This window comes from Macrotis lagotis, chromosome 1, assembly GCF_037893015.1.
Source record: "Macrotis lagotis isolate mMagLag1 chromosome 1, bilby.v1.9.chrom.fasta, whole genome shotgun sequence".
NCBI lineage: Eukaryota > Metazoa > Chordata > Mammalia > Peramelemorphia > Peramelidae > Macrotis > Macrotis lagotis.
The window spans coordinates 901,713,481-901,726,894 of NC_133658.1; the positions used below are offsets into that span (position 1 = coordinate 901,713,481).

At 50.4% G+C, this 13,414-nt stretch overlaps 1 protein-coding gene across 2 annotated transcripts; it reads left to right on the plus strand.

Annotated features, from left to right (window-relative positions):
• Positions 1–6,956: 6,956 nt before the first annotated feature.
• Positions 6,957–9,823, plus strand: YIF1B (Yip1 interacting factor homolog B, membrane trafficking protein). 2 transcript variants are annotated; one of them, XM_074219045.1, is made up of 8 exons: positions 6,957–7,187; positions 7,972–8,204; positions 8,277–8,381; positions 8,544–8,622; positions 8,788–8,845; positions 8,926–9,081; positions 9,238–9,331; positions 9,582–9,823. In XM_074219045.1, the coding sequence occupies exons 1-8, from the start codon at positions 7,139–7,141 to the stop codon at positions 9,735–9,737; spliced, it is 930 nt and encodes a 309-aa protein (XP_074075146.1). In that variant the 5' UTR covers positions 6,957–7,138; the 3' UTR covers positions 9,738–9,823. The 2 variants fall into 2 exon arrangements, with proteins under 2 accessions (XP_074075146.1, XP_074075147.1); XM_074219046.1 differs by having other exon boundaries at positions 6,972–7,196.
• Positions 9,824–13,414: the final 3,591 nt, after the last annotated feature.

Genomic DNA, 13,414 nt, shown 5'->3' on the forward strand with positions numbered 1-13,414 from the left:
TGATAGTATGGGGAGAGTCTGGGAGTAGCAGCTCTACCAGTGAGTGGAGTTTGAAGTGGGAGGGAAGAATGACTTAATCAAGACATCATCCCTTTCCTAATTACCACCCCACCCCCAAGCAACTGAAAGCTAGAAGACATTGCTAGCCAAGTTGGAGCATCCCCTCTCTCAGAACTAAGACCAAGCACCTAGGCTTACTGATGCTGATGGCTTGTCTGGGCCAAGGCCAAGACTTTCAACAGCCCAGTAGATCTGAAGAGACCAAGGCAACTCAGGTATCAGCAACTCACAACAGCCATGTAAGGACCATTTGGCTGGTGACCTCATGCCCCTGTTCTCAGGAGATTTGAAGATTCTTCCCAGCTGTGATTTCAAAGGATGACATCCTCACATTATAGATGAGAGGCCATTTACTTTCTTTTTTTGTTTGTTTTTGTTTTTTTTGTTGACCACTTACTTTCAATCACTCAAGGTGCCTATGAATGCAGTGAGATGTGCTTTGTATGGAACCACAAACCAGATGTCCTGGGTTATATCTGAAGTGAGCTTAGTGAAACCCAGTCCTAACCTTGTCCCCCTCCTTCCTGAATGAGCTACTATGTCTCCCTATTGCTTTTAGATTCAACTGTAAAATTCTGTTTGGCCCTTCATAACTAGGCCCCTTCCTCCTTTCTCCTCCTAGCACTCTGCCCCAGCTACACTGGCTATGCATCTCACTGACATCATGCTTCCTCAAATGTGACACATTTGCATTGGCTGACCCCCATAATACTCTTCCTCCTCGCCTCTGACTCGGGTCTTCCTTGTCAGCTCCAATCCTACCTACTTCAGGAGCTCTTTTGGATCATTTTTCTGAGCCTCAAGTGCCTCCTTTCTAAGACTACCTTCCCTAGCCTCCTTTTCATGCTATATAACACTCAGAGGCTCTGTCTGGTCCCATCATTCATTCATAACTTATGGACATAATGGTTCATGCCCTTGTTCTCAGCAGATTTGAAGATTCTTCCCAGCTGTGATTTCAAAGGATGACATCCTCACATTACAGATGAGAGGCCATTTACTGAATGTATAGAAGTTAAAAAAAAACTCCAGGCAGTTGGACTAGCTGCTCCTAAAGGCTCTGAAATTTTAGCTTCTTGGGGGTGGGGGTGGAGTTTTTAAACATCTGTTTTCTCCACCTTTTTTTCTCCACATTTAGAGGCCATTTGTAGAGGAGGTCTATCAAGGATCTCTCCCCTCCTCCCCATCCCTTTCTACAATCCCTGATCCATGTCACAAAGCAGGGCCAGAACCATCTCATCCCATGACAGGTGGCTGCCTCCAACATGGACAGTAATTATTTCCTGGTGCATCACCAGGTAAAACTCGAGTTAGAATGATCATTAAGGCGGTGACCAGATGTTCTTTGATGTCTTCTCTCCAAGGGCAGGGTCTGCCATCCCTACCTCCACAAAGCCATTGCAAACTTTCCATCTATTTTATCTCTGGCTCCTCCTCAAACAACCCCCCCACAATGAAACACCTAGTGTTTCTCTTCAGATGCAAGGGGTGAGACATGGGATGGCTTTAGGTAACTCTATTTGCATGAGTCTCCCTCCCCCTCCCTCCAGAAGAATCTCCCAGTAGGAAAAGAAAGCCCAGTCAAGCAAATGTTAACCCCATATCATGTTTCTGCACCTGATCTGTGTATCTGGTTACTACATGTAATTCTAGTAGGCGATTCTGTTTTATGTACTGCTTCAGATCTGAGTGGGCCACCCCGGTGATAAGGAAATGATAGTATTACTTTGACTAGGAAATATACCCATGTCAACGCATCAGGATTGGTGTTGTAGTTCGGTCAGTTTTCTTAGCCCAGACACTGGAATGTTTTGTCATTTCTTCTCCAGTGGGTCCCCATTTTACAGATAAAGAAATGAGTCAAATGGGGTTTAAGTGACTTACCTGAGGTCATACAGCTAATGTCTGAGATCAGATTTGAACTCAAACCTTCCTGACTCCAGGCCCACGTGCATTGTAGCACTTAGCTATGCTAGTACCAGGGCAGCAAGGGTAACGTGCAGGATCCAGCAAAAGTTTTATTGGGAGAAGGAAGCAAAGAGACATTCCTGTCCATTCCCAGGACCATGATGTGTCTGTATGGTTTCATTTGCCCTTTCCTCCTAAACTACCACCAGTGGATTGAATTGCACTCTACCAGCTTGTTCAAGTTCTCTCAAATGACAAATTCAATGATTTAGGGGCAGTTAGTGGATAGTGCACTGGCTCTGGAGTCAGAAGAATCTGAGTTCAAATGTGAACTCAGACACATTTACAGTTAGTGACCCTGGGTAGGTCATTTAATGTTATAAATGGCTCATAATTATAAATTTTTAGAACAGTGATTAGAATAGATTTTATTAACTTCTCTGCAAAGAAGGGCCATCTCTCCTAGTGAGAAAGGTGGAATGAATTATAACAATGTCCAGTTTTATATGCAGTTTGAAAAGCTCACTCCTCCCCTTCGTGCCAATCATTGGTTGGGGTTACAATCTAATTACTAACCCTCACCCTATACTATTCTCTGCTAAATGTTTTTCCCTACTCTGGTCATGGAACTAATGAGCACGGGGAATATTCGGTAATATGCATGACCTTCATTGGCACAAAGGAAAAAGGACACAGACCCCAGGACAACCCCTGGCTAGTTAAAGTTAGTTTTTTACCTCCCTCTGGGAAAGGCCGATTAACGTTGGGTGAGGGGCCCTCACTCAGCTCAGTGATTGTTCAGGGTCATTTCTTTGTCTTTCACTCACATACCTGCACTTAGGCTCCAACTACCACAGGTAGGCCCCAGTCTTGGTAATGTACACTAACCGTCTCCTGTTATATTCTGTGGAAGCCAAACATCCTGCATTCCCCACCTTTAGCATCAATTGTTTCCCCTTATAAAAAAAATGCAACCATTGGCCTTTTCTCAGTCCTATTCTTCATGAATCTCTATTCTGTCTTTGGCGTTTTTAGCCCCCCCTCTTCCTCCTGGAAGCTCTCTCCTCCCAGTATTTTTGTGATGATGTCCGGCTCTAGCAGGGACTGACTTCTCCTTTCAAGGCTCTTTGTCCACATTCCAGTGCAAGTGCTCAGGTGTAAGTAACCCAGAGCACTGGCCTCAGTTTTCTTCTCTCTCCTCACTGACCTCGAGGCTGAGGCAATGTCCATTCAGTCATTAAGGCAAGAACAGAGAGATGAGGCAAAGAGGTCAAGAATGACACTTTAACTTAGTCAAGAAAAAATTAAACTGGGTTTAAGACAGGTAAGAAAGAAATGAAGTAGGGGCAGCTAGGTGGCACAGTGGAGTCAGGAGGACCTGAGTTCAAATCCATCCTCAGACACTTAATAATTGCCTAGCTGTGTGGCCTTGGGCAAGTCACCTAACTCCATTGCCTTGCAAAACCCTAAAAAAAAGTTGCTTGATGGACGGATTGATTGAGATGGCGAAGACCACGGAGAAACCACATTCAGATAGGAAGGAAAAGAGGAACGTAATTACAGAATAGAAACGTACTTAGTAGAGAATGATCAACAGTCTAAAATGCAGCAGTTACGTTGAGGATTGAGGCAAGCCTCTCAGTTTGTACAGATCGTTGATATTTAGAGAGAAAAGTTTCAAATGGGCAATGAGTTCAGAAATCAGAAAATGTGAACCCTAAAACTGTAAACCTTAAAATATAGGGTTGAAATAAAAATGACAGAAAATATGGGTATGACATGAAGTTTTATTCTCTGGGATTTACCATTATCCATCTGTCCAAGATGATCACAAAGAACTGAAGGAGGCAGGCATATTTATCTGAATTACAGTGGAAATCATTAACCTTCAGGGCACTCAATGAAGGCCAATGGTTTCATTTTTTTTTTATAAGGGGAAACAAATGATGTTAAAAGCGGGGAATGCAGGATGTTTGACTTCCACAGAAAATAACAGGAGATTGTTAGTTTACATACAAAGACTGGGGCCTACCTGTGGTCTGATAATGAAGGCTGCACAGTCCCATTTGCTCCTCAAAGAAGATCCTTATACAATACTGTCTGACTGTTATCTCTTCCTGGACTTTAAGCATTATGAGGGCTGGATAGGTCTCATTGAAAGATCTTAAAAACAGAAAAGAAAGATCTGGATGTTGTCCTGATCATTGACTTCCTGAGTTTGTAATTAATATAAGGGGAGATAGTCAATGACTTCTTGCCTATTGTAAAGTGATGGCTAAATACTGTTCTAAAGAAATCAGCAGGGGCAGCTAGGTGGTGCAGTGGATAGAGCACAGGCCCTGGAGATCAAATCCGACCTCAGACACTTAATAATTACCTGTGTGACCTTGGGCAAGTCACTTAACCCTGTTTGCCTTGCAAAAATCTAAAAAAAAAAATCCCATTAAAGAAATCAGCAATGAAAAATCAGCTGTGAAAAATGTTAATAATTTGACATTAGCCACATTGCTAAAGAGTAAACAGTGAGAAGCGTCAAAGTGGAGGCAGTGAGTGTGGAAACCTTTGTCAAGAAATTTGAGAATGATGTCAAGATCCAGAAGTTAAGAAAGGAAGAGGGAGAGGATACAGAATAAGGCAAGATCTAGTGAAGGTGTTTTTTAGGATTAGGAGGAGTTGGATAGGTTGAAGATAATGGGGAAGGAGCCTGTGGCTCTAGGGAGAGATTCAAAGTTAGATAGGGAGTGGGGATCATTGTGAATGGGAGAAGACTGGAAGGAACAGATCAGCAGAAGAATGTTAAGAGGTTGATCTTGCCAAGAAAGGCCACCTGTGAATCAGAGACTGGAGAGAAGAAAGTTGTATGAAGTTGAAATGCAGAGAAGGGGAGAAGGTACCCCCCCCCCATCATGGAGCCTCAAATGTCTCAGGAAAGCTTCATTTGAATGATGAAGCTATAGGAGGCTTAGTGAGGGAAGAGAGAGGGTTTTGGGAAAGCTGTGGGAAGTGAGTTAGGAAATTAATTAGACAGCAATACTAGAATTCCCTTGTTATAGTGAATTCAAGGAGACCAATTATAAGTCAGGAATTCAGGTGAGGAACTTAATGCAGGTGGCACCTAACTACCTGGAGAGGAGACAGATGGCATAAATATTGTGGAAATGAGTCAACAGATCTGAGTCACACATCTGCTATGTGGGGTGAAGGGGAGTGAACAATAGAGGGTGACACTAATGTAAACTTGGATAATTGTCAGAAGGATGACATCAGGATACAGAAGTTAAGAAAGGAGGAGGGAGAAAATAATATGGTTGTCAATGTGGGACTTTTGCTCAGGAGAGAAATAAGAGCTGGGTGTGGAATGTGGGAATCATCTCCACAGAAATGATGATTTAACCCACCAGAGCTGATGAAGCGAAAGGCTGTTTGTTGTAGTTTGTCCTTCATTCTCTCTACAAGAGGGAGATGTTGTCTGTCCTTAAAGAAGACCATGATATCAGGGAGGTGATGCTATGATAAACGTTGAATTGGATTTGAGTGAGGGGATGCTGTGCAGTCACCAGCCTCACTTTCTTCTCTGGAATCATCTGGGTCCAATGTCTGAATATGCATCAGGAAGACTGGAGGTGGATCCAAATATAGTGGGAGACATTTGTTAAGTTAATTGATTTTGATCAGAAACCCTGAGGGATCTTCCCATCCTAGACTGATTTTTTTTTTGATTATGCAAAAGAGGCCATTCTTTGCTTCATTTCTTTTTTCTTGGTTTGTTTTTTTTGGCAAGGCAAATGGGGTTAAGTGGCTTGCCCAAGACCACACAGCTAGGTCATTATTAAGTTTCTGAGGATGGATTTGAACTCAGGTCCTCCTGACTCCACTGTGCCACCTAGCTGCCCCTACTTCATTTCTTTCTTACCTGTCTTAAACCCAGTTTAATTTTTTCTTGACTAAGTTAAAGTGTCATTCTTGACCTCTTTGCCTCATCTCTCTGTTCTTGCCTTAATGACTGAATGGACATTGCCTCAGCCTCGAGGTCAGTGAGGAGAGAGAAGAAAACTGAGGCCAGTGCTCTGGGTTACTTACACCTGAGCACTTGCACTGGAATGTGGACAAAGAGCCTTGAAAGGAGAAGTCAGTCCCCGCTAGAGCCGGACATCATCACAAAAATACTGGGAGGAGAGAGCTTCCAGGAGGAAGGGGGGGGGGGGGGCTAAAAACGCCAAAGACAGAATAGAGATTCATGAAGAATAGGACTGAGAAAAGGCCAATGGTTGCATTTTTTTATAAGGGGAAACAATTGATGCTAAAGGTGGGGAATGCAGGATGTTTGGCTTCCACAGAATATAACAGGAGACGGTTAGTGTGCATCACCAAGACTGGGGCCTACCTGTGGTAGTTGGAGCCTAAGTGCAGGTATGTGAGTGGAGGACAAAGAAATGACCCTGTGCCACCTAGCTGCCCCAATAAACTTAAAATATAGCTGAGTGGTGAAGTAAGTAGATAGAGCCCCCAGACTGGAGTCAGGTAGATCTGACCAAATCAGTTAATTTATATAAAATTCTTTGCCAATCTTAAGATTCTTTAAAAAATGCATTATTTTCATTTTATTTGGGGTTCGTGTTTATTATATTTTTATTCTTAATTTGTTTCCCCAAACAATATCTAAGTTCTCGGAGGCAAGCAGAGTTTGATTTGGGGTCTCTGGCACCTAAGAGTGCCATCTTCTGCCTTCTTAACTGGCACTCCCGGATAGACGCGTCTTCTAGCCGTGCCAGGGTCCCCTTCACCGGGTCTAGACCCTGCTCTTTCCCACTCCAGTGACCGCCTCCTGGCCTGCTTGGCTGAATGAGAAGCGAAGCCGCGGTCCAAACTACAAGTCCCAGCGTGCCCTGGGCCCAGCATCACCCAGAATCCTCCTCGGCCGCCTCAGATGTGACCGCCGGTCCTTCCTCGGCCCGCTCGGAGCCACGTCCCCCGCCCGCCCGGGGCCTGGGGGGAGGGGGAGGGCCGGCGGAGAGGCTCGTTCCTTCTATTGGGCACTGCCCGGCCCGGGGGCGGGACGGCCCGGACGCCGGCCTCCCATTGGCCGGCGGCGTGGCGGACGGGCGCGGTACGGGGGCCGCGCGGTCCTTTTCGGCGTCCGTCGGGGCCGGGTCCTGTCTCCTGCTCCGGGATGCAGCCGGGGCCCGGCGGCGGCGCGGCGGCGGGGGGCGCCCGGCACCGTAAGTGGCGTACGTGGCCGGCCGGGCCGGGGGAAGGGCGGCGGGCCGCCGGGAGGGCCGCGAGGGGCGGCGGCCGTTGGGGCCGGGTGGGCGCGGGGTGCCGGGAGCCCCCTTCCTCCGCAGCCCGGCGGGGAGGCCCTGGAAGGCCGCGGCGGCCGGGCCTCAGTGCCCCTGCGGGCAGGGGGGCCAGCCCGTCCCGAGCGCGGCCCTGCCTCAGTTTCCCGACCCGTTCCCGGGGTCCCCGGCCCTCCAGCACCGATGGGAGCCAGCCCGGCCCCGGCCCGTAACGGGCAAGGGCGATGGCTACTATGTGTCCGGTGCAAAGCCGACCTCGGCCGCGGCCCGTAACGGGCAAGCCCCTGCTCCCCCGCTGCCTCAGTTTCCCCATCTGTAAAATGGGCTGGAGGAGGGCATGGCGAACTGCTCCAGCTCTGCCAAGGGCGCCCCAGATGGGGCCACGAAGAAATGTGGCGCTCACTCCGGGCCAGGGCTCCGCAAGTGTTATTTCATCGGACCTTCTCTTTACCTCTGAAGTAACCGGGGAAACTGAGGCAAATAGAGGGCAAGTGATGTCCAGGATCACACAACGTGGGCCCCAGACTCACTGCTGTCCTCAGTGGACTTCCCCCCGCTTCCATGGGGAGCCAGGGGTTGGAAGGTCATTGGCTTTGGAGGCTGGGCAGCTTTGTAACCATGGGCAGGGCACGCCATGACCTAGAGCCTCAGTTTCCTTGGCCGGAAGATGGTCTCCAGGATATGTGATTCTGTGATTTCCCTTTGGCAGCCATGAAGAGGAGGGTGCCCGTGGCAGAGCCCGGCTTGGCTGACCCCCACCAGCTCTTCCATGACACGAGCTCAGCCCATGGCCCTGGGGGCTATCCAGCCCACCGGGGCGCTGGGGGCTTGGGCTACCCTTCCCCCTCACAACCAGCCTTCCTCTCTGACCCTGTGTCCAACATGGCAGTGGCCTATGGGAGCAGCCTGGCAGCTCATGGCAAGGAACTGGTGGACAAGAATGTGAGTGGGCTGTTCTTGGGGGGGGGGCAGGGCCTCCTAGCCTGCTACATGGCCCCTCTCCTGCCTTCTCAGATTGACCGCTTCATTCCCGTTACCAAGCTGAAGTATTACTTTGCCGTAGACACTGTGTATGTGGGGAAGAAACTGGGACTCTTGGTGTTTCCCTATCTGCACCAGGTGAGAGTGGTCAGGTTGGGGTGCCCACCTGCTTTGTGCTGGGAGGCGCGAGTCTGGGGGGGAGGGGGAGGGATGAGAGGTGGCCAAAGCCCTGGGAGCCAGGGGTCTGATGGGATGGTGGGGCCAGTCCCGGCTTTGTCTTAGGCTCTGGGGTGTCTGCAGGACTGGGAGGTACAGTACCAGCAGGACATGCCTGTGGCCCCGAGGTTTGACATCAACGCCCCCGACCTCTACATTCCAGGTACCTCACAGCCCCCCCCCCCAATGCCAGCAGCTGCTCCCCACTGCCAAGGCCCAGCTCCTTTCCTGCCCCTGGCTGCTCTGTGTTGGGTCCCCTAAGCTCGTCTTGGTGGTGGTTATGAGATGGGCTTCTCTCTCTCCCTGACTCCCTTTGACCCATTTGCAGCTATGGCTTTCATCACATACATCCTGGTTGCTGGCCTGGCTCTGGGGACACAAGACAGGTAAGAGGATTCTGGGACTGGGGTGGGAGAGCTAAACAGGCAAGGCTTTGGAGAGGGTTCAGCCACTTCTTCCCCCTCAGGTTCTCCCCAGACCTCCTGGGTCTGCAGGCTAGCTCAGCCCTGGCCTGGCTCACAGTGGAGGTACTGGCCATCCTGCTGAGCCTCTACCTGGTCACTGTCAACACAGACCTCACCACCATAGACTTGCTGGCCTTCTCGGGGTACAAGTATGTAGGGTGAGTGAGAATTGGACACCTTAAGCCACCCCCCCCACACACACACCCATTGCACCTGAGGTCATCACCTTGAGTAAGGCATGGTGGTAAAGGGGCTGGCTGTGGAGGTGGAGTGTGGACGCTGGCCTCCTCATCCTGGCCTGTGTCTGCCTCCAGGATGATTGGTGGGGTCGTGACTGGCCTGCTCTTTGGAAGGACTGGCTACTACTTGGTGCTCAGCTGGTGTTGTGTGGCCATCTTTGTCTTCATGGTGAGGAGGGGGTTGGGGTGTTGCTGGGAGGCCCAGAGGGGAGGCGGGATTGCCCACAGTCACACAGAGAGTTGGGGCAGAGTTGGCCCTAGGACTCAGGTTAGGAATCAATCACTACCTGAGGCTATGTGCCAGAGCAGCCTGGGCAGAGGCCTCTGGACAACGATCTCTAAGGGGTCCCTGGAAGTACTCACTGGACTTCCCAAGCAATGGCCTCCAACCCCTTCCTCTCCTCTGCCCCGCTCCCCAGATCCGAACCCTTCGACTGAAAATCCTTTCAGAAGTGGCAGCGGAGGGTGTCCTGGTGCGGGGGGCGAGGAACCAGCTGCGCATGTACCTGACGATGGCTATCGCTGCTGCCCAGCCCATCTTCATGTACTGGCTCACCTTTCACCTGGTCAGGTGAGGGGCCTGGGAGGCTCCTCTACGATGGCCACAGTGGGGACTGGAGAGGCCCAGGCCACTGACCAATGAAAACGCAAAAAGTAGGAAGTGGAGCCCCGAGGGGAAGGGGAAGGCCCCATTGCTCTGGCCTGAGCTGCCAGGGCCCCACGATCCCTATCCCCGAAATGTCCCTGGCCCTTTGATTGGAGCTTACTCCTCTTCCACAAAGATTCATCTCCTTGCCTGTTGTGCTTGAGCCTAGTCCCCACCCTTGTTGCCCTAAGGAAAGCCCATCTGCCTCCCCATCTCTTCCTCCTTCCCCAGTCCCATCCTCTAAGGTGCTTAGAGATCTCTAACTGCACAGCATGCTCCAAGTTGGGGCTGCCACCCATGGGTGTCTGTTACAGGGAGAAATAAACCCCCTGGGGGTGCTGCTGAGTGGTCTCTGCCTTTTATTTGCTGCGTGTGGCCAGGCACTAATAGGGATACCATGGGGGTGGCCAGCAGGGGCTGACCAGGGCTCACACTTATCTCCAAGGGACCCAGGCTGCCTTCAGGGGGGGTTGACCCTCTCTCCTTTCTTGCCTTTTCTTACCTTTTTCCTTTTCCCACTTTTCTTGGTCATCTTCACCTTCTGGGGCTCCTGGTCAGGCTCTACAGGCTGAATGATGGTATGGAGGGAAAACCTCCCTGGACAGACCAACTGAGTCAAATGCTGGTCTCTTCCCAGCTATGTGTTGGGTCTTTCCCAGGACCCCAAAGCCAAACTGCAAAGGTCAGGCATCTATCAGGCACTATGGATCCATCTCTTTCTGGGTGTCCTTCCAGCCCCAGCCCCTTTATTCTCAGCTGCTGGGCTCCTGGGCAGTTCTGGCATTGGGTAACCTGATGAGTCCCTAGGAGAGGAGGAGCCCCTTCCCTTCCAGGTCAGTCTGAGGACTCTCCATACCCCCCCCAGCCTGACAAGAAGAGAACCACTTAGCCCCTTGCGCCCCCCCCCCCCTTAGAATCAACCAGGCTGTGTCTGTTGCCATGAGGCCTTCCCCTCCTGTCTCATCCTGGCCTTCATAGGAATTCCTTCTCCAAATTCCTGAGACTTGGGGAGGGGGGGGTGGGAGAGGCATGCAGAGAGCTGGCAGGCATACCACTGTTCTGTAACTAGGCTGCCAATGACGAGTTGTTGTCTACCGACAAGAGGGACCAGGTCCTCAGCCCCTACCCATGGAGGCAGAGAACATGGGGAGCCCCCTCCAGTCCTGGCTTTGTCATGACTCAGTTTCTTGTGAGCACTCCCCTGGTATCCACCTGGGCTATCCCCTCCCTGCCCACCCTGAGACTGAATACCTAAATTCTTTGGAAGTGTATCCTGCCATGTTGGCCCAGTGGAGTCTGCAAAATGAATCTGTTGCTGCCCTCAGGCCGCCGCAGTTCCCTCCTTCAGAGGCCTGATCATCCAGAAAACTGCATTCCCGGTCTGTCTTAAGGATGGGGGTGTTTTAGAGAAGGGCTAAAGGCATCTCATCTTAAGCCCTATTTCCCTACTGGGAAACTGCCAGTATCATAGAGCCAGGCTGAAGCTGAGGTCTTGGCTCATCCCCAGGGCCACTGGAGCCCCTCTTCCCCCACTACCTTACCTTTCTGGGGCCAGGAGCAGAGACTTGTCCAGCCAGAGAAGCCCTACCTGCAGAAAGATGGCACTTCACGGCTGCCGAAGGAGAGTGTGTCTGAACAGGAAGGGGCTTTCTTGCCCGGCTGACTCCAAGAGACCTTGTGATGTGAGGGTGGGCCGATGCTCACCCTCTGTCTCCATCCCCAGTTCACCCCAAAGCAAGTCTCTGGGGAGTAGCGGAAAGAAAGCATTTGGAGTTAGAGAAGCCCAGCTTTGTCCTGGCCTTTTTCCTTGCCTCCTTCCCAACTGTTCTCCTTGGCACCTTTTGGAAGTGTGTGGGGGGGCGGCCCACCCAGTTGTGTGCTGCTCTCTGAAATGGACAGGTTTCAAGGCAGAATGTTGAGGGGTGGGGGGTGAAGCTACTGAAAAATCTCACCTTTCACAGCAGTTCCTTCACATCCCAGTATTCCAGAGTGGGGACTAGAATTCAGACATTAGATATACATTGCCCCACCTCCCTCCCTCATGGGTAGAGGGCACCTGGGAGTTTCCCAGGTGGTCCTGGCTCAGTTCTCCAAGTCAGGACTGTAGTCAAGGTAGGGGACAGGCAGGCTGGGAACATGATAGAATGGAAAGAACTGTGACCTTGGAGGCATCTTGGGGACTTGCTGGAGTAGGCTTTTATGAGTAAAGTTTCCTACAACCTAGAACAACTCCATATGGCACCTCCACACAGAAGTCATGGGACCCTGGAGATTCCAGAGTCTAAGCCCATTTTATAGGTGGTTCCCTATAAAACTGCCCCCTCCAATGATGGTCATCCTGTCTTCAAACCTCAGGGTGGGGGGGTCTTGCCTATAAAGTGTAGAGGGTGGGCCAAAGATCTCCTTTGCGCCAAATGATGCTTCCAGGACATTGGTTCTGTAACTACACCTTATAGCTTTAGATCTATCACCACAGCATCCCATTTCTTCACTGGGCTTCCGGGTATCTTTCAATTTCCAGGAGGCCTGAGTACAGAAAAAACACATTCAGCCCTATAAGCCTCAATTTACCAACAATGACTATTTGGTAGAGAGGCTTTATAAAGGTCCCTAATCTAGTTCAGCAAATCTGTGATTGTCTAAATTGTTCTTTGAAGGTCTCAATTTAGAACTCTCAAGAAAATAAAATCCCTCTCTTGAAGGCTGACATATACTGATCTCTGTGACTGTACATATTTCAAACCTTCAAATATAGTGGCCCTTCCTCAGTTGCCTGGAGTGATGAGGGAAGGCCTCTTGTAGGGGAAACTTAGATTTTGAAGGCCAAGTAGGAGTCTGATGGGAACAGATTGACATGAGTGACAAGTCGTGGAGATGGAGACATTTGACCACTTTGGTTTCAGCACCACAGACTCTTATGTATTGATACATCCAGCTTGCTCTCTGACTTGATATTGCTCTTCACTATCTGCTTCTGGAGGCCCCTGATTCATAGTCTGCTGGTTTCTTGCTTCTCTAGGCTTCCTCCAGATCTGCTGGAGAAGTTACCATGAGGTGGCGCTGGGAAGCAGCCTGGAGCAGACTCTGGGGATGGGTAGGGCTTATCGGAGGGGAGGAGCATCCTGTAACAAGGATGGGACCCATCCTTAGACCTTCCGGTCCTGGCAGCACTGTGGGTCCCAGAAAACTTGGTCCATGATGGATGGCAAGCCCTGGAGAGTGAAAACCCACCTGCCAGGGGCAGAGTTCCCAGCCCCCCTCACCAATTTCAGCACTGAAAGGGGGTGTTCTTTGGGACTTGCTCCATCTAGAGTAGGTTTTTAAGGGTACAGTTGGTTTTTCTAAACCTAGAACAACTCTTCATACAGCACCCCCACACACAACAGTCACGAAACCCTGGAGATCCCAAGGTCTAAGCCCATTTTATAGGGGTGTTAACTGACAGATAAGAAACAGTGCCCACAGAACTGGGCTCCATAAAGGATGACTCAGAGTCCAGGCTTTTCCTCAGTAGGTAGCTTCATTCCATCTGCCAGCCACCAGGTGAGGCTCAGAGATCACCAACTCGGCCAGGGTGACGATAGTCATACCTGCTCCTCCTCCTGC

What these genes read in the sequence shown, in the direction of transcription:
- YIF1B (XM_074219046.1), top strand. Translation starts at nt 7,139, where the DNA reads ATGCAGCCGGGGCCCGGCGGCGGCGCGGCGGCGGGGGGCGCCCGGCAC. An exon ending in CGCCCGGCACCGTAAGTGGC is followed by an intron (nt 7,197 to 7,971) that starts GTACGTGGCCGG and finishes TCCCTTTGGCAG; the next exon opens with CCATGAAGAGGAGGGTGCCC. An exon ending in AGGAACTGGTGGACAAGAAT is followed by an intron (nt 8,205 to 8,276) that starts GTGAGTGGGCTG and finishes CTGCCTTCTCAG; the next exon opens with ATTGACCGCTTCATTCCCGT.